The sequence below is a fragment of the Netta rufina genome, assembly GCF_964035555.1.
Source record: "Netta rufina genome assembly, chromosome: 2".
Taxonomy (NCBI): Eukaryota; Metazoa; Chordata; class Aves; order Anseriformes; family Anatidae; genus Netta; species Netta rufina.
The window spans coordinates 19,438,887-19,460,144 of NC_140124.1; the positions used below are offsets into that span (position 1 = coordinate 19,438,887).

Consider the following 21,258-nt stretch of genomic DNA (forward strand, 5'->3'; position numbering starts at 1 on the left):
GGGGATACGGCGAGAGGAGGAGGAGGAGGAGGAGGAGGAGGAGGAGGAGGAGGAGGAAGGCCGAGGCAGGAAGGGGAGGGGGCAGCACCACCCTTCCCCCCCCCTCCACCGCCTCCACTGCGCCAGCGCCGCCGGTTGCCGGGGCAGCTGACGTCACGGCGCGCAGCGGCGGCGATTGGCCGCGGGGAAATTCCGCGCTGCCCTCCCTCCCTCCCTCCCCGCCGCCCGCCCCCGCTGGGGCCGGCAGCCGGCGGGGCCGGGCCTGGCGCCTTCCCTCCGCGCCCGGCCGCTGCCGCCGCCGCTGCTGCTGCGCCCGCCCGGCCACGTCCTCGCCCTCGCCATGGGCCGCCGGCCGCTGCTGCCGCTGCTGCTGCTGGCGCTGCTCCTGCCCCGCGGCCGCGCGTGGGACAGCGGCGACCTGGAGCTGTTCGACCTGGTGGAGGAGGTGCCGCGGAACTTCTACGACTTCCTCGGGGTGCAGCAGGTGAGCGGGGGAACCCCATGGACCCCCCCCCTCCCCCCGGGCACCCGGACCCTGCCCCCTGCAGCTCGCCCCCGGGTTCCTCGTTGCTGGCTTCGCTGCCACTCTGCACCTTCACCTGGGCTGTGCTGGTGCCCACCTGGTGGCCTGCCCGCTCCTGGGAGCTCTGTGCTCCGTGCACAGCCTGGCTGCACCTCTCGCACACCTCTGCCATCTTCTTGGCGCTGTCTCCAGGCAGCGTTCCTCTCCTGAGTATCTAATCCTTTATATCTTTAACGCTGTCCCCAAAAGACCCTTCCTTTTAGGTTTCTCTCCTAGCACCCCTATGTTATGGTGGGTGACCCTGCTGTTGTAATGACTCCCTTAACTTTAAAGCCTGTCCTGTGTGGTCCTTGTAGTTATTGGGAATAAGGCTATATTAAGGTGCATCTCGTTAGGGCCTCTGCAAAAAAAAAAGGGAGGTGTCTGCACCTGGAAGGGTCCTGGTTTTTGGAAATTACCAGTTGCAAGATGGTAGGTGGGGGATTCCGAGCCTTTCATCTCTTTTTGTTTTACTTCTTAAGCTTCTGGTGTGAAATACTATGGGATGTCATCCTACGTACACCCCAGAAACCTCTGCTGCACAAATCTCATGTTCATGAGCCTAAAGATTGCCTTTTTAATTCCTGAAAGGCAATTTTAGTGTTTAGGTAATTTAGGGATACAATACTTCATGTTTTGATTAGTGATGTTCAAATCAGATGCTCATCTTTTTGTTCGTACCCTCCACAGACCTTTTGTTTAGGGCTGAGCCTGTACCTTGCACAATCAGACTAACAAAATATAACGTGAACTAACAGAGTACTTCCTTACTGATGTCATACTTCAACTTGGGCATTACATGACTAGAAGATCACAATGGAGAACTTGAATCTCCTGCAATGTGCAAGCAGAGAAAAAGTCGAAAAAGCTGTACAGGTTCACAGTTTCTTCCACGTGGCGTCTTCTCCTGCTGCTTGCTTCTCCAGCTCTGGCCTGTCCCTGCCTTTCAGACACGGCACTGAAGTAGGGCTCTGACTTGGGCTGACTCGTAAGGTCACAGCTGTGGTTTGGGTTACCGTGGCCAGAAGGTGACTGGTCTTGTAATGGGGTCAAGGAAGTGCACAAATGTCAGGTATTTTGTACTCTGCCTTGGATGCCTTAACACAAAGCTGCCTTTTACCATAATGTCTCTGTGTTCTGTTTGCACATTTCTTCAGGTTTTCTGCTATTTTCTAGAGCTATGACTCAATGGAGATAATTTACTGGTTATTTTGTACGTCACTATTGTTTTAGTTGGCATGCCTTTGACTACAGTGCTGTGATTATCTCGTAGTTCTGGCGCTGGTGGTTGTGTGCCCAGATGCTCAGGTGTTTTTCTTGGGGTTTTCACATAAGAGGGACAGAGACTGTGTGAATATAGCCTTTGTGGCTGTGCCTTTGGACTGTTTCACAATCTCTCATTCATCAAAGCTGGTTGTTTTTTTTTTTTCCCCTGTCTCCGTATTCCTCTGGTGTTCATTGGTATTCATTGCCTTGTATTGTGTCTTGATAATCCCTTCCCCCATGTATTTATGGGAGAGGGAGATTGGAAGCAGGATGTAAGTTCCATGTCTAAAATGCAGATGCTCAACCATGCTTATGAATGGCAGCATATCAGGCTGCCATATTTCTCCAGACATGTCACCTTGTATTTAAAAAAAAATAAAATAAAAAAATACAGGGAATGAGTCCAGTGCTTTCTAAAGGCATTACAGTATTAGATCTTGGTAGGAGAATTGTGGTACTGGTGTTTTGCTGAACCTCGCATGCACTGTCAGAAGCTGCTATTGCCCTCAAATGACAAGGTGACTGTGGGAAGTCCTCTAACTCTCTCGCGTGCTTTGATGAAGCCTCTGGCTGCTGGATTTTCCCCTGGAATTGGAAAGAAATTATGACTTTGGTTGCTAGTCCATATTTACTGGACTAAGGGGTTTGTGTTTTGCCTTTTTGGTGACCTTCTGGCATTGCACTCGCAGAGCGTTAGGTTCAAATGCTACTGCTGTTGTGCTTTCCGGCATCAGTGGCAGGGATGTTGGAGGATGTTATAATGAAAACAAGTTTTGTTGTGAAAATGGAACGACAAAGAGTAAGATTGTGACTTAGTTATTCTAATAACTGTGGTTAGCGCTTGAATTCAAGGAAGAGTTGGCTGAGAAATCTACAAGGGTTTGAGGACGGAAGGGGCCTCTGGAGGTCATCTTAGCCAGCATCCAAGTCGAGTACCTAGAGGAAGAAGTATCTGAATGGGATGCAAGGACACAATCTGTCTGTTAAGCCATTGGATCCATAATAACATACCATTTATAAAGGAGAATTAAACTTAGATATTTTTTTTCTACTGCCATTGTGAGCAATTCCTAAATTGCTCTACCTTCATATTTCTTTGGTTGTGCTTAAATTGATGATGTGATTAACTCGAATGGCTCACTTAAAATATTACGGTTCTAAAGAAGTTTGACCTAGCAAAATGGAGAGATTAAGATAACCTTTGGCTTGATAAAAGATTACATTTCCATGTCTTCCAGTTCTTTACCGAAGTTGTGTCCAAATGAGGCAAATTAGAATCATAAACTCTTGACAGATCAGCTGTAATAATCGCTCCCATAATCACTTCAATATGGAGAGCTTCAGACTGCCAAAGGGATCAGGACCAGATAGCACTCATCTCAAAACTCAGATGAAGTTGCTGAATTAAACCAGAGACTGTGCAGACCTGGTCATAAAATTACCTTGTTACCTGAGAATGTGAATGTGCAGAAGCGATGTCAACTTTTTGGAAAAAATCCAGGAGGATCTGGGGAACTGTGAGCTTGTAGGGCAACACATGCCCCGGTGGAGTTAACTGTATCTGTTACAGCTTTTACTAGCCAATACCTGCATGAATGTGGCATGCTCTGGATGAATCGAGCTGGCATCAGCTGCACCCGTGCAACTTCTTGCCAAGGTATGCTGTTGATTATAACTGTGTGTATGTGGCTTCAGGGGGACTGCCCGCTGCTTTACTATTTCTGGCTCGCTGGAAGGAAGGCACCGCAGGCCTCTGATGTCTTGTGAAGCTTTAGGATTTGCTATAGAATACGAGAGGTTTGATGGAGAGGTTTTTAGGAAATGTTGCATGTTTGTTGGTGTTACCAACACTCGGCAGCATGCCGGTCACATGAAGAAGTGCTCAAGTGCACGAGCTGTACTGTGAGAATTGACCAGGGCAGGGCAGCATGCCTCGAATCAGTGGGGACCAAGGAATTTCTGAATGAACCTTTGGTTTCTGCTGGCCGTCAGATAAGGGAACAGGTTTGTATTGTAAGTTCTGCTGGGCACGGGCTGTGTATGAAAGCAAACACAAAGTTTCTCCAAGCATCCTTTGACATGGTAGAAGAGGCCCTGGGACCTTGTATTCCCGAGGAAAACTTAATGTGGGGGTGCGACTTGCTGGCCGACACTGTGGGTGAATATATAGCCTCCAAAAATATTGAGTGCCTTCTTTAGTAGCGGTTTGTACCTTCCTTGTGGCACATGAGTTTTATTTTGGAAAAGCTGGATGCTGCATTGGTGTCACTACTAGGCAGCAGATTTGCTCGGTGACGGTGCAGTGCCAGGTCAGAGCTGCAGCCTGCAGCTCCTGGTGTGTTAGCAGTTCCCAGAAACTGCAAGACGTGAAAACCCAGGCATCGGGTTTCCTTGGCTGCGAGAAGCCAAGGCCAGCTGGAGGTGTTGGGCCAACGGGCCCCTTCAAAGGCCGCAGGAACAGAGAGGCTGTGTGTGCCCTCGCAAGCGGCGCAGCCCGGCAGGGCCCTGTCTGCAGAGTGCAGCGCTTGGTGCCGAGGAGCTGATGCCCACACTGTTTGCCTTTCAGGGGATTTTGTTGCTGAACTCATTCCAGGCTGGCCACGTGGGCTTGGTGCCCACTTGTGTTGAAGCTCCTGGTGTGTGTATTACAGCTTGGTCCTGCCTGAAAGGAGCCCAGTTCGGCCCCTGCAGGGCTGCTTCATGGCACGCTGTCAGTGGGAAAAGTAAGGAAGCTTGCTTGGTATGTCCTTGGTATGCTCCTTAGCACATCCTTGCTAAGAAACTGAGGTAGATGTGCTTTATGGGAAATGGCTTATGCTGGATTTTACCTCTTGGCGTTGCCTAGTAAGGCAGAACCTTGCCAGAAATGAGCCCTGTGACAAATTACCTGGCTCTTACGATATTCCCAGGCATGATGTCAGTCGAAGAAAACTTTCTCTAATAAGTTCTTGCATGCTGCAAGTGTGTTGGCTGCTGATACTCATCACCGCAGTTCTAAAGCTGCAGATTCACGTGTGTAAGAAAGTTCCTGGGCACAGAGCTGGTCATTTCTTAGCCATTCATTCTGGACACCTCTGAACCTGTCAGTGTTACATCGTCTGGTGCTGCCTCGGTTCTTGCTTTGAGTGGTCACTGTCCAAAAAAAAAAAAAGCATCAACCAAAACAAAACCCAACCAACTAGACAAAAAGATTTTTGCTGTAGAGCTTTTGGGGAACTTGAGTACACAGAGTGGTCCCCTCAAGTGGGAGGAGGTGTGTAAGGGAGAGCAGTATCTATTCAAGGAATGCTCTCGAGTCCTCAGCAAAAACAGCCTACCTGTGGAGGTTTTCTCTCTCCTGGGGCTGGCGAAGTGTGTGTAAGCAGGATGAGGTAGGAGAAATAGGAGAGATGCCCAGAAACTGAGCAGTCTGTTTCATCTTCCTAGTGACAAATTGTATCGTGCTCTAAAGGCTTATTTTGGTTGCTCCTTCTAACACTCAAGGCTGTTCTCTTCCCTGATGCTTTCGAAGGGTAACGTATGTGGGCGCAGTGTTACTAAAGTCATCTGCAAATGTTTTAGGGAGAAAAAAAACCCTCGGTTGGTAACACTGGTTTAGTCTCCCAAGCTTTGTAAGTATTTGATTCAGTGAGATAGAGCTTCACACTCGCGCAATTACGACGACTTGCTGAGATGATTGTGACAAAGCTGTGAGCTTTAGGCTTTTCTTACTTTGTTTTGTAAGATTACTTTGTCTTTGCATGACAATTCGGATATTCACTCCGACTTTTGAAAGCCTTGTGCCACGAAGCACCACGTAGCAGTTTGATGGCTCACTACTCGCATGGGAGGAATCAAAGTTGCTGGGATGGGGATGAAGCATCGCGTCTAATGATTCAGATTCTAGATTCAGAAACCTGTTTCAGATTTTCTGCTTCATGTTCAAAATACATATTAAGGGGGTCTAGTAGTTTTGGAAGGGTTAGACTTCAATGCACAGTTGGCCACAGAATCTGAATTCCATGGCCAGAAAATGAAATGTTGCATCAACTTCAATGCTCCAGTCTGTCAAAAATAATTAACTTCTGTAACATCCAACTGCGCATAGTAGTAGCAGACTTTTCTTTGGATGGTGAGAGATCACAGTTATTTCTCGAATCTGCATGTTTCTTTTGGGTGGTGGATGAAAGGAAGGGTTCTTCAGAATCTTTTTTTTGACTTTGGTTCCTGTTACGGCAATTACAGCTGATGCCAGTTACAGCCAGGAAGACCACCAAACCCACTCATCGACATTGAAGCTGTAGTAGACTTTGTTGCAGTACTCCAAACAAAAATAGCAATAAAAAAAATCCCAACAGATTTCTTGCTAGTGGCTTTTGCTGTAATTTTGGTTTATTCCACAAAAGTAATTGTGTGTTTTTTCTCAATATGTTATTTAGACATAACTCTGCATCCCTTCATGCTTTTTAGCTTTCTATTTAAATCTGCCATGTTGAAGTTATACATGGAAGTGAGATTTCCAGCAGTTCTGGAAACTGTTTTTCATCAGAAATGTAAATCAATGCAAGTTGTGCAAAGTCGTTGTTGAGATTATTCACTTGGATCATATCGAGCCAACTTGTTTTGACCTACGGGATGGTTTGCTTGGAAGAAACGCCATAGAGAACCACTTGTGATACCTGTGCTCAGATTTGTAACTGAGAATGGAGCAGGCTGCTGGATTTTGTATTTCTTGTTTTTAACAGTGCTGAACTCTCAGGTAAGCTGCTGCTACTTTATGTAATGTGTTGTGTAGGTGCACCGACAGGTATCGTGTGTGAATAACAGTCCCTGATGCTTTTGTTCATGGTTGCACTATTTTAAAATGATTGAGAAGTCTAGGCTTGAAAAACTTACATTTTCCAGTAAAATGTGTTTTCTGTATTGTCTTCTACTGACTTTTTGCTTGGACACTGTCCAAGGAAATCTATTTTTGTTTCTGTTGTTGTTTTTATTACTTTTTTTTTTTGCTTTGATTGTTGTTGGCTCCTGTCTTAAAGACATGAAAGCGTTGTGGAATTTGCCATTAGAGGTAGTTTCAGACACTTACTGATAGCTATCCTTGACAACTCAGTCATGTCATACTTTTCTGCTTTATTTCAGATTATTTTTCTTTTTTTCTTGCTGTGCAGAGGGATGTGCAGCAGGGAACCCAAGGGAGCTAACAGCATGCAAAGGGCTGTGGAAGGGATAAAATAAGGAGTGATGATTTATTTGTTTTGTCTGCAGCAACAATAATGTTTTAGCTGTTCTTCTCTTGCTCTCTGTGCTTTCCACTTTGCTAATCCGTTAAGGATGTGTCCATAATAGCTTGGTCTTCAAATCACAGAAATAAACAACGTGCTATTTTAGCTCCTAGAAGTTCTGCATTTGATTTGCAATTGGTTGAGTAACCAGTTTGTTGGGGGGGGGAGAATGGTAGGTGACCTGTACCGGTGGCCTCTGCTGCTTGAACACGGGTGTGTTTTTATGCTCGTCTTGAATTCATGTCCTTTGCTGCAGTTCTGTATGGGATGATGTTGACCACCACATCAGGACTCGTGCCATCTCCCCCTTATGTGGCATACATGGGAGGGGAGGCAGCTGTGTTCCAGTGGAATATCCAAAAAGCGTGGTTGTTTGAGCAAGCTACCCCGTCAAAAATAATTATCTTCCTAAAATGTCCCATGAATGTGATACTGGGGTGAAGACTGGAAATGAGTGCAATATCTTCACTGCTTCACGGCTTGCAGCCAAACCACCTGGGACTCTACAAGCGACCCTTGTGCGAGCCGTGGGTGGGTTGGTTGCTAATAGCAAGTTCTGCTCATGCAGCTGGAATGGGAAACACTGCATATTTGTCCTATCTGGACTGCAAAATATCGAATACCTGCTCAAGATACAGTTCTATCTTGACTGAGAAATCAATTTCAGAGACCAACCCAGTCCAGTATTGTCTTTTCTGGCCATGGTATTAATTTAATTAGGTTTAGCCAACTGTCATCAAAGGCCCTCATACTTCCTGATAGCAGGCAGGATAACCAGTGCCCTGATGATGATGGAATCCTGTTAATTAAGACACTGCCATTGAATTTGTTAGAAAAAAATATGGAAGCTATGGGAATGCATCTTACATATTCCAGAAGTGAAGAAGCTCAAGTTTTACAGTTTTCTGCTTGCTTTAGGACAGAAATTTTAGAAGATACCATGCCCCTGCTGATAGTTCTCTAAATATCACACAGGTTTTCTTTAAAAGTTCTTCTTTGTTAAAGACCTGAACTCTGAGGAAAGCAAACACAAAGACAACAAATGAAATTATATTTTAGGAAGAAAACAAGACATCTGTAGTCAGTGTTAAGTGCTGTTTATATTCACAGATGTATTTGCATGAGAAGTTGATGTGTTGCAGGGTAAAACAGCAACCTGTGCAAGAGCACTTAAATAAGTGTCCCAATTTTTTCTAAACTTCAAATAAAAATTAAAATGAATATAAGAAATATTTTGTACTGAAATCTTCAAAACATCTCAGTTTAAAATATGACACACAACATCAGGATTAAAGTTCTCTATTATTAAGGTAGAATTTGTACTTCAAGTGTATTTCTCTCTAACTCTATCCCTTTTACAGGGAGAATGAGTAGCATGTATGTTCAGGTAATATGACAAACTTACAACTTCAAAGGCTTAAAAAAAGGCTCAAAATTAAACATTGTGGTTTTACCACAAAGCTGAGATAAAGCTTAGGCATGTGTGATAAAGATCAGCTACGCTACTAAATAATTGCTCTAATGTATTTCAGTTTGCTGTCACGCTATGACAAATTGGAGCCTACTCAGGACACTCTTAGGTCCAACTGTTAAGGTAGCTCAAACTAGAAATCATTCACCAACACCTCTCCTATGAAACTGTCTGATCTTAAGACCATCCAAATGCTGCACCGAATACCTTGTACCTACAAAGCTAGACTTCCTGGAAGGTGCAGATCAATTTAGTCTTTCATTGTCTCATGCTAATTATTGTTCTTCTGGCTTCTCAAACAATCTCTCACTCTTCAGCAGTGCAGATGACAGCAAAGAGCCAAGTCTACCCCAAATTCACATACCTTGGCATTAGTCAAGGTGCATGCACAGCATGGAAGCAGAGGGTAGGATTAGATCCAGGGTTTAATTACTTTAGGTAATACCTAGAAGTATGAGTATCTCAAGAAACTCTGTTTAGCAGAAAAAGAAAATCGATTGTACACTAAAGAACTATGCTAAACCCTTGAAATACTTGATTCAATACAACTTTTAACTTTCATATGCCAACTTAGAGTTCCCACATTTCAACCAGGTTCCCTGGTGTGAGATTTATTTTAGTAAGTTTTAGAAACTTGGAGAAGTGATGGTGTATCATAAAACCACTTCATGTCTTTTTCCTCAATGATTCAAGGCTAGCATTTGATAGAAAATGAAAATTGAAGTTTTCATGGTGTATAACCAAAAAAAAACAAACAACAAAATCTTACTTAGCCAACAGGAATGATCAGTGACCTTACTAATAAGTGGCAGCATCAGAATTAGGAGATCTTGAGTAAAATAAGTAATCTCATTGCTTCCAAGATGATGAACTTCAGAACATCACAATAAGAAGCTTGCTTAGGTGTTGATAAATCCACGGAATTAGTAGGGTATGAAGGTACCATTAGTCAAAAGGGGGTGGGGAACAACTCTGCATTAACCTTACCTCAAGCAACAATACAAACCCAAAGCCTCCCCAGGACCTTCCGAAAAGACAACTCCTGTCCAAGTCTGAGATGGTACGCAGTTACTGCTAGGTGCAAAGTTAACAGAAGCAGGTGATACAGTCTCAAAATCCTTCAGAATATCTCAGAGGCCCGGGCTCCCAAGAAAATGTGTGTAATCATACATGGATAACAGTAGAACAACAAAGCTGCATTAATAGCAGCTATTCTTTTAAGTAATTGATGAATAAAATGGCTATTTGGTCGTTTCTGGGCCAGTTCCCGTAGAATTGTTTAAATATGCAGCTAAAAAATGTGTGGACTACTTCTAATTTGTTATTATAGACTTCTTATTTAGTTTGCCAGAGCAAACTAAAATATCAAACTGCTTGTCTTTTCAAAACCTCTGTATTTCTTTAAATGTAATCAAAAGCAGGGTGCTGGCTATGGAGTGCTTGATGACAAAAATATAAAAAGTTTCATTTGGGAATAAAGCTACAGCCCTGCAATTGGTTAACTCATTTCGTGAGTCTTTCCTGTTGGAGGTGTTCAGGAGATTCCAACACTGATGCATTCTTTGCAGTAAACAGATCAAGAGAAGCTAATTAGCTAATTCAATTTGAAGTAAATATACAGGCACGTTTAAATATATATATATATATGCATACAGGAAAATCAAATGTGAAGATGTTGCCAGGATGATGGCTTCCACTTGAGATCATTGTTGAAGGAAATTTCTGTACAAAGCTGCAGACCTGCAGGTGAAGGAGGACCTCAGTACTGGGGTGAGGACACCACAAACTGTGCTGCCAGGGAGCTGGTTCCCATCCGTACCAGTAAATAAATGAGAAGAGATCCCGAGAGCTACAGCCCAGGAAGTCTGACATCCATCCTTGCTGAAGGCAGTAGGGTCTATAAAAGTGAAGTCTCTGGAGCCAGGATGTGCTTGGTCTGTTGGAAAGACACAGCATGGCTTCTGCAAGGGGAAACCCTGCCTCACTGACCCACCAGAGTCCTGGTGTGCTCTAGTGAGGGCATGGAGAGAGGATCCAGCAGGCACGGGACTGTCTGGTTTGGCAAAAGGTTTTGACAGGGTTCCACACCAGGGGCTATCCAGGAAACTAACTTGCCACAGGATGGGACGAGGGAGTCTTAAAAGCACAAGATTGATGGTCAGGACACAAAAAGCAAGGTTTAATGGCCAGTTTTCAGGGCTGAGACTAGGCAGCTGAAAGGTGTCCTGCTGGGGGATTGGTGTGGGGACTGGCTGGATGCAACACTTCCAGTGACAAGCTGAAGAACAAAACACCTGGTGACATCTCGTGGTACTGTGAGATTAACTTCACTGTAGGTAAGGGTAAGGTGACAGGCAAAAATATATAAAGCCATAGTTACAGAGCAGAACTTGAAGCTGGCAATTACAAACCATGAAGCGACCTTAGATGCTGCTGACAGCTCTCCAAACCCAGCGCAGCAGCAGCTGGTTGAACGGTGCCGTCCAGAATGCACCCCCTAACATTGCTGATCAAAAACCGGGGAGTCTGAGAGGTGCAGGGAAAAACTGGGTTGCAAAAGATGACTAGGTTCACATGTTCTCCTCAGGTACCACCATCCATTGCTCTTGGCTGTATTATTTTTGCTTAAGAAGTAAATTTAAGGGTCACCTGGTCAGGAGCGTATACATAGGAAACCAGGCAGTGCACACAGCATCCAGCCTTCCTGGAAGGCATCCAAAACAAGGTAAAGCTATTCAGCTTTCTCAATTGCTAATAACACGAAAAAATCTAAACTGATACATATTTATCCAACTATAAATCCTCTTTGGAAGCCATGCCTGAATGGCACCACTGAGGAAAAGATGCGTATTTCCTTTTTAAATTGATATCTCCAGCGATCAGAGGAACGTGTAAGTGCACGGAGGTTGTGATCTTCAACCACTCAGTCACAGGGCCCTGGTAGTCTGTCAGCTACCTGCTCTATCCTGCTCTATGTCAGCACTTCTGCCAGAAAATTAAGGTGTCTACACATTGTAGTCATTTATTAGTAAGAAAGTTAAGTGTAAAGGTATAAAAGGCAGAAATCCCCATGATCCAGATAATTAGCAAATCAGTAACTCATGGACAGGCTAGGCTCTACCTGACCAGTAGAGAAGCAGCTTTTGTTTGCAAAATTAACAGAGCTTTCTGGTTAAATTTCTCATATTAACCAGAAAACACAAAGACCAAGAAGATTTACTGAATGGATTACTGGTGTGCACCAGCTTGGGAACTCTCACTACAGAACTGAACATGAAAGTACATCAGTTATATTTCATCTTTAAGTACAGCACATAACTTAGGTACAGGAGAGGTTTGTTCTTTCACCGTTGTAAACTGCAAAATGCAACTGACTGCCTGACACCTTCCATCTGTATTTCGGTAGATAGAGTCCAACATTTGAATCCACAGTTTTGTTTTGATCATTGCTGGGTTAAGCTTGTAGTGTTGAAAAAGTATTGGAGCAGGAAAAAAAAAAATCGGTGGAAGTGAAACTACAAACTACATGTTACAAACTCACAGCAGTATTTCATACTTGTTAGCTGGGAAACTTGTGTTGGAAAACAAGTTTATTCAGAATTTTTGATCAATTGAAAGAAGTACTTGAGATTTTTATCTTTCCATTGAGTAAGCTTTTAAATAATTCCTAATAGGAAATGAAAAGAGGCTTCCATTTCAGATATTTTAAAAAATATAATACTTACTGTTTTATTGTAGTAGCCATGGTTAGGCACAAGATCCAGTAAAAGCAATGACTAATATAGTTATAAACTGTCATAAAACTCTACGTGGCATTCAGCTTTTCTACCTTACCATCACAGCATTTATATTCCATAAGATAACACCGGGTGAATTAATCAGTGACTATGAAATGGTGATTATTAACTACATTAACTGTAAAAACCAATCTAAATCAGTTTGAAATTTAATCAGAATCATTGCAGAATCGATCACAAAATATGTCGGGTGAGACAGATGTGTGGATGGGGTATTTAGGGACATGGTTTAGGGGTGGACTTGGTCCTGTTACGTGATGGTTGGACTTGATGATCTTACGGGTCTTCCAACCACAGTGATTACCTCTGGTAATGATAATTACTGCCCCTTAAGGAAGAAGCTACTTATCTGTATCAGTGCAGTGAGGCTCCTTCAACAAGCAGACATGCTTTGTGTTGAGACAGCAGCATTTCAGAGCTATAGCCATGTACAAAGCACAACTACACTAGTTCTGCCTTTCCTCTGTAGTCAGGGAACGACTGGAGTGATGTTATTTCAAAATCTCCAGTGCATCTTCAGATTTTCTCCAAAAGTTTTCCAGATCAGCACTGAGAAGAATTTCAGATGTAGCAAAGATGAGGGACTGCATATTAACTGTCTCGTGGTCTGATTCCACTGTTTGTTTGCTTGACACCAAGAAGAACACTTGGAAGGCCCGGGAGCCAGGTCGTTTAAGAAATTTGCACCTAAGCCATCCATCAGATGGGAGCCCAGTAATACCCAGCATCTTGGCACAAACTCTGCCAGGGGTTTCAACCCGGTTTTCAAGGGTTACATTCAAACTGTGTTCTTGTTTATAGAACAGTAATGCACACCACATGTACAACATAGGCTGCCGCGTGCATTCGAATTGTTTACAAATAACCACTTTTATACAAAACTATAATGCCCAAACAAGGTTGACAGTCTCACAAACTGCTAAAAAGCCCAACAATCTCTTCGTATTTTATGAAAAAAAGCTTCAGAAAAAAAATATGTACACACACTACTGTTTCATAACCCAAAATTGAGCAAAACAAACTTTTACCAGACACAACATACTAAGCAAAAGCAAGAACACCAAGAAGCAAGCCAAAAACAAAACTGCAGGCTTTCAAATGCTGCGTTAACTTCTTAGTCCGCTAAGATATTGTGGAAAACTGAAACAACATTCCAGGTATACATTAATTTTCTCCTTTTATTCTTTTTAATATCAGAGCTATTCTTACAGATGAAAACCCCTTTGTTATTGCTTATGCTCTCATTCCTTCTGGCTCAGCTGTTCAGCAGCACCACATGCTCTTTGTTGCTGGCTCTGCTGAGAGCATAAGGATCATCAACCAAAAAACATTTTTAAAAACAGATTTATTTTTTTTTAGTATTGCCAAGTATTGCATCCTAAAATTAAAATAGCATCAGATGTGCCTCCAAATCTCCCTTAAAGCTGAACTTTATCTAGATCTGATTAGAAAACCGTGTTAACCTTCATTGTAAAATGGCTCTGTTTTATACACCAACGTAGGAGGAGGAAAGGCTCCTTGAAGGACATTGATCACTCAGATAGCCCTAAGAATGAAAAACGAAAGAAAACTGGTGGGCTGCAAAATGGGAATTAACTGAACTTTTCCCCCCAGTATTTAATGGTGTCTTTGCGTAACTACATTAATACTAAATGAATGTTAATTTGCATGCAGAAAAATGCTGTTTTATGGTAGGAGTACTTGAGATAATCGTACAGGCTTTAGAAAATGCAGTTCTGACCCTGTCACGTGCCCGTGCTTTGGCATCCCTGGAACGTCAGGAATAACAGATCCGCGTACTGGCAGCAGGCACCTTGAGAACAGGACTCATTCTCACGAAGATCTGTCTTGTAACGACTTGATTAGTGAAAAGTATCATTACAAGAGGTGAAGAAAAAAAACCTCGAGGTGAGTTATACTAGTGTAAAATCTATCACCTAGCCAAGTGTGATACAGTGTGGGATAGCACTTTGCTGGGTCTTAACACGCTGGTGAGAGGAAGGGAAGCCGGAGAATTCCAGCGGGTACTTGGAGCAGCCGCTGCCGGGATGTTTCTTACCACTGCTTTGCAGATTACTTCACAGCCTCGAGCTCTTCTGCATTAAATTTTTAAGGTACATGTTGAATTGGCGATCTTAGCAAGAATGTTTGCATATGCTCCGGTACAAATGCTTTAAAACTGTTTGATTTTAAGCATCAGTAATCTGGAGGAAGTCTTGTAGTTGCTAATACAAACCAAAGAAAGAAGCCAGTCTTCAAATGAAACGTTGCTGATCTTTTGGTGACGTTTTGAGTTACATCTTGCTTATCAGGACGCTCTTTGATTTCTGGTTAAGTTAAACCTTGGTAGTTTTACTCAGATGATGTGTGGATGCTTGTTTTCTGCCAAAGCAGTGTCCAGACAATGTTTTGGATGAGTTGATCTTAAATTTCTAGGCCATAGCGTTCCTTCTAGGAGTGAGACACCCTTCGCCCAGAAAAGATCCAAACAAATCCCTGAAATGAGTGAATTTCTCTCTGTTCCTCTCTAGACTTCATGGCAGATCTGCTTAGACCTGCCCACTAGGGTTGTGTTTCCTAGGTTAATCTAATATTTGGGAAAAGGTCTGCAGTTTTCACTGGGCATCACAGAATTTTTATTTTCATTTTGCCGTTTCCATTCTCTTCAAATTATCAATCCCAGAATAATGATAGGGAACAAGATAGTTACCTAAATATAATGCTTGTTTTTCTTTGCCGTGCCACGGGCTTTATTTTCCACCAAGACAGCATTGTTTCTGGGGCTGCACTGAGGGTTTTTCTTTATCGAGGGCGGTATATGGGGTCCCTGGTGGCCGCAGCTGAGAATCGCTGAGCTGACACCGATGCTCGAGTGCAAAGGCTGTGTAAATACCTCTTAGGAACCCTCTGTGTTGCAGTTCATGGTGATTGTCCACGCAACCCCTGGAGCTAATAATTATTCTGTCTTTTTTGATGATGTTTTCCATGGCTTTTGTGCTGTTGGTTTTCTTCCTTCTGTTCTAACTTTCAGAAATAGAAGGAGTGAGCAGTCTGACAGTGCTCTGTCCTGCTCAAGCATATACTATACTTTGTCTTCTCATTCCTCTTTTTTTTTTTTAATCCTCTTATTAAGAACTACATTTATCAGTCAGAGATACCGTAACTTTTAAAACACGCTGTCTCTGGTTACATTTCCCTATCAGCGCATTCAATACAGCCTTCTGAGAGATCTGCGATTAGCTTGGGTTACAAGTAGTCATGTTCAGTAAGAATAACTAAGGATTTTATTTCATTTTTTAAATCTCCAATGTCTTCTACTTCTGTTTGTCACTCTTAATCTTGGAGGTCATCTTTTCTCTTTATTCTGTGGTTGGTTTGTTGGTTTTTAAATGTATTCCTGCTGCCGTCATGTTTTACTGTGGCTTTCACTGCTCATCATAAATTCAGTCCTTTCTTTTAGCTCAGGAGCTGAAGTGCTTGTGTGCACCCTGGTTAACTTACATTTTAATTGCTTCAGGAAGAGCCTTTTTGTCTAATCCCTGTGCTTTCTGTAACTAAAATGACTGTCTAAAATTGGTGTTGGCTTTTCAGTTGGACCTCGAGATTGGATTGCCAAGCAACAGGCGGTTAGAGCTGCCTCGAGCTTAAAGCTGCTAGTGATTTTAGGCTGCAAGTTATAATTCTTCTCTGTGTTTCTTTTTTATTCTCTTACTTTCTTGCTTTAAAAAAAAAAATCTCATATTTTTCATTTTTTGGTATCTTTGTACTCATGTTGTTTCTGAAGGTCCATTTGCATTTCTGCATGTCAATGCAAATCCTGTTCTCCCTCCCTCAACAGTGCAGAAGAAATCATTGTCCTGAGTTTCATAATACGTATTCCTGATCATTTGTGGCTTTCTCTAGTCATCCTTGAGCAAATATTTGATGTGGTCTCAATTTTGGTATATAGGTGTTACACCAGTGGTTGTTATGAAGGAGAATTTTCCACAACGGTGTTTGCGAATTTCAGCATTTCAGCATCGTTGGACGTGCAGGCTGGGTTTTTGGGCCAAGCAATCAGAGAAGTCAGATCTCTCGGACTGCCTTTTGGCACATGGGTAGCGTGGGTCTCTGGAGGTTGCTTTCCCAATGGCACGGATGCCTTTGTGTGAGCCAAGAGCTTCTTGGCAGAGCTCGCTGCTCAGTGGAAGTAGGTGAGCGGCCACCCGGTTCTTTGGCAGCACAGATTTAATCTGTGGGCTGGTCTGTATGGGATCTGGTAGAAGGTATTCAGTGGTTGTTTCTGTACTAAGGTAGAGGTATTTCAAGTCGTGGTGAAGACCTTGTGAGGTTTCTGTAACTGTGATGAGCGACCGCGAGAAGGTTGAACCCTAAGTCAAGGTGTTTAAATCAAAGTAACCAAGGGGTTGCAGTGTGGCTTTATTCTGCTGCTCCTCATTAGCTGGGTTTCCTATTTATTCCACCTAGACAAACCCTCCCAGGTTTTGGTGCGGTCTGTGTTTGTGTCCCATAGGTTGGTGTTGATAGCAGAGCCTTCTGACACAGCGAATGTCCCCACTTCTCACAGCTGGGCGCACAAAGGCAGAGGCTGCCATAGCTGCATGCTTTTTTTTTTTTTTTGGTGCTGCCAAAGTCACTGCAGCCCCTGCTTTTGAGGGACTGCCAGTAGGCAACGCTAAGGCTGAGGAGATGCTTGTGCTCTTCCCTTTAATTAACGTTGCGGTTTTCCTTCTCATCGCCAAATTCAGTATTTTTCAAGTGTATTCAAGTGCATTTCAACCGTAATGTCTTGCTTCCATTATTGCTAAAAAAAGTGTTTATATTGTGAGACCTTGTTGTTCTCAATATGATGTTGGGGAATATGGATGTAGACCTTTATTCTGTGCAATTTGAAGTAAAAACGAAACGTGGATTTTGCAACCATTGCAGAATTTTTTGCGTGAGGCTTCTGAGCGCTCCAGAGCAGATGTGCAAGAACTTCAGTGATAAGAGCCGTGAAGGTTGTCGGTACTCTGTATTCATAGTTGTCTCTGCACTATGGTGATCATTTAATCTGATTATTGAGATTTTACATCTTTAAGTTCAGTTTTGGTTTCTTACCACTTGATGGCAGTGAAGGAGCTAGTGTTGCCAGGCAAAGGTTCAGGGCAAGAACCATTATGAATAACAAAAGAGGAGGTACAAAGGAAGCCTCTGACATTTAATATTGTTCACATTTCTAGGTGATATTACATACACCACAAATGACAGCAGAGGAAGGAAAGCCTCTAGATGGAGCTTCAGTACTTCCAATGGGGACGAGTGGTTTGCTCCTATTTATAATAATTATTTCAAGCAGCAACTTCCCCATTTAGGAATGGAATGATACCAGACATAATCAATAAGTAATATCGGTGCTTCTGCTATTACAAACATACTATCCCTCTTGAAGAGCATGAAATTCTGACAGTTTTCTCACTCTTCTCTTCAAATCCTACTGCCTCTAAACGCTCTTAGGAATTCTCAGATATTGGTAAAAATATGCTATGTAGATTGAGTATCGGCGTAATTATTCAAGATTTTTTTTATAAGGTTAGGTTGATTTTATTGGTGGACCAAGAACAGAAACATGGGGTTGAAATTGTCTAGTGTCCTGTGGTATTTATTGTTTTGCGTGGCCAAGCCTTGGCGCAGCAGCGTTTGTTGTAGCATTAAATATCACAGTGCACATCCGTGCGTCTGAGGCACTTTATTAGCGAAGGCTCTTTAGGCTCTTTTGCACTCCCTACACCCATGTACACCTCTTGCCAAGCTGGTATGGGGAAATGAACCATATAATGGCCCTGCTATAGTAATTGGCTCCACATGGGTGGACTCTAGCGCACAGACAAAACCTTATTTGAAGTAATTGGTGCTTTGTGTAGGTACAAGGGTCTGTACATGCAGATTTATTTTGGATCCTGGGTCAAACCTTGGCATTAGTAAAGGTTTCAATTTCATGCAGTGTCTTTGACATGTAAGTGATTTTGAATGAGTATCAAAACCATCCATACAGATAATAGCAAGCAACTTGATTGAACTTGTTCATTTAAAATACACACACCTAATATTTTACAGTTAAGTTTTTTTGATTGAATACTGAAGAAAGACATCGGCTTGTTGAGTTTTGTGAAAAGTACAGCCTGTTATTAATTTTAGAAAATACCAAAAAAGCAAATGATGACTCTGCATAGCTATTAAATATCTTAATCATTAGTAGGATTGTTCTAGTTCTGTGAAAGGCAATACGATGTAAACTCTTGGATGAAAATAAATAAAAATTCGCGGCAGTTATCACATATTTACTTTGGTTGCAGTTGCTGTTGGTATTTTTAAAAAGCATTCTTATTTTAATAAAGCATTTAAACTCACTATTTCTAGTATTAGCTGGCGTCTGTTTGCCCGACTGAAATGTCCTTGTCATACTGTGGCACTTCTTCATCAGTGGTATTGTAATGAGTTCCTTATCAGTGCTGTTTTGAGTAGGATTTGTTAGAAAATAATGTTTTATGAAGTTTCACTTCATCGTGTGGTATAAGTTGGTTGTATTTATTTTAATGTCAGTGGAAAATTTTAGCTACTGTGGTGCAATATGATTTTAAAAGAAGCTGGTGCAAGCTTTGCCAGCTGCTACTATTTGATTTAGGGGAATCTGAAATTTGAAAGGTACTAACAAAATTATCACAGCATTTGGAACATGAAATCAATTTGTTTTAGGAAGTTAGTGTTAATCTTGCTTCGTCTGCATGCCAGGTTGAATAGCATAATTGCCAAGAATCAGATACGGACAGAATAGATATGTATGTGCAAAATAAACTTTGTTCTTCTAGGTGATTGTCAAGAAATTTAGCAAATGTAACTCAAGAAGTAGTCTTTTTTTTCTTTCCCCCCCCGGAGGCACGAATTTTACCTAGAGGTAAACTTCTCTTGGCCGACGGGCAATTTATTCATTCGGGTATTTATTTTATGACTACATACAACTGCTAAATCTTACGTTCAAGAAATCTCTTTTCTTTACAAAAGGGAAAAAAAGACCGTGGGCATAATGCAGCTCACACTTCCTGAAGGCTAACTAGTTTGTACTAGAGAGTTTCTGTATTAATCAGAGCCGTAGTAGCAATTCCCCAGCAGCAATGTGTTATTTTTATTTCTCCGTATCTGATTGAGAGTTGTTGGTAATGCTAGACGTCTCAGCTTCTAGGTTTTGTTAAAGCCAACGAATTCATATTGATCTTTTAAAAGTCCTTTGGCTTTTTTCTTTTATTGTACTAAATCTTGGGGTCATTTTTGCTCTGCAATTGTCTTTGTTGCATCTGTGTATTAATTTATCATTAAAACTCTGAGGTTGTTTGGCATTTAAAAACAAAACAAAACGGTGATGGCATTTTTATTTTTCTTTGTCTGCTGAGCAGAGCTCAAACGGTTACTTCCTGCTTTGGTTGAGGGAACAAGTGAGTTCTTGGAAAAAGCATAAAATCGCAAAAACTACCAACCGATGGATAGACAAAATTTCCTTGAACGTTACTGGATTTGCAAAGAATGAATCCCAGATCTGTAGACAACACTTCACTTTTGTTGTTTGCAAGTAAAAATGCCCTGCCAGAACTGAAGACTCGGTATTGTTGTGGAGTTCATTTTTCAAGCCCTAGTTTACTTTTCCAGTGATGGAAAAGCTACACTAATTAATGCTAATCATGAATTAGTGAAAATAATCAGAAGTTTCCCTTCTGTGATGAGATCGTCTAAACAGTTTTATTTTACTTTATGAAAAAGTGATCCTATAAAACTGTCCTAATGTTTAAGGAGAGCAGAATAAATAAACACAAAGAACTTAAAATTGCTTGGAGAATTAACTCTTCAGGTTTTTGTTTTGTTTTACCATACGAGAGCACTTCAGAATTTTAATTTCATTGTGTTGCAACACATCAATGCAGTGAGCAGGCACTTTTTGTTTGTGTGCCTTTATCTGATATTTGCCTAAATTTCAGACCCAATTAAAAAATTCAGTAGACTTATTTCAGTAGAGAACACAAAAAAATAAAAATATATATTATTTTTTTTTTTAGCACTAAAGCTATTATTTTTTTTTTTCTGTCTGGTTTTCCTTGTACCTCCATCATAAAGATTAACTGAACAAATAGCCTTGAGTAGTTGTCTAGTTGTCTTCTAAAAAATATTTTCATTGTCACTCTTTTGGTACAAATGCTGACACAGAAATGTGGAAACTAATTATAGCTGTAATGTATCCTGATGGACCACATCCCAATTTCCTTTTGTCATTTCCTCATTTCTGAGAGTTGCTTCTCTCCCCCAGTTTCCCACTTGGTGTTTTCAAGATTACTAGTTGAAAAGAGATAAGTGGTAACGTAGTTGTTTCAAAAAATTGTTAATATAATGTCTTTCAGGTGAAGAACATTATAGAGTGTATGTATACAGATTATAATCTGTGTGTGTAGAGTCTTTCTGAAATGATTATGGAAATTGTTCCCATTTCAGTTTTTCAAAGGGTCCTTGCTGTGTTAAGAATCCTTTATAAGCAGGACTCTTTCTTCCAGCTTGAGCTCAATACAAAAAGCAAAGTTTTCTTGGGTAAAACAAACTGTTCTCCGTATGGAAAATTGTCTTGCTGATAAAGGTGCCCTTAATTTTTCAGTTCATGGATATTGAAGTCTGAGTCAAGATCCGTAAATATTGGTGGGTGAAAGCTTAGTGCCTGACAGTTTATTTGGGGGTGCAACTCTACAAGTGTTTAGGCAGCTGTCGGATTGGACTCACGTATGAGTCCTAGCATTTCCCAGAAGCTTGCAGAATTGCAATTTTAAATTTAAAAATAATCTTGTTGAAATTGTATGCAAATTTTGATTGATCCACATGGGAATA

General features: G+C 41.8%; 1 protein-coding gene across 1 annotated transcript in view; it reads left to right on the top strand.

The window, feature by feature from the left end:
• Nucleotides 1-224: 224 nt before the first annotated feature.
• The window catches only part of DNAJC1 (DnaJ heat shock protein family (Hsp40) member C1), a 103,692-nt gene continuing 82,658 nt past the window's right edge, over nt 225-21,258 (top strand). Inside the window, exon 1 of the mRNA XM_084281325.1 lies at nt 225-484. Within this exon, the coding sequence (XP_084137451.1) occupies nt 341-484 (144 nt within the window). The 5' untranslated portion in view covers nt 225-340. The remainder of the gene's footprint in view (nt 485-21,258) is intronic.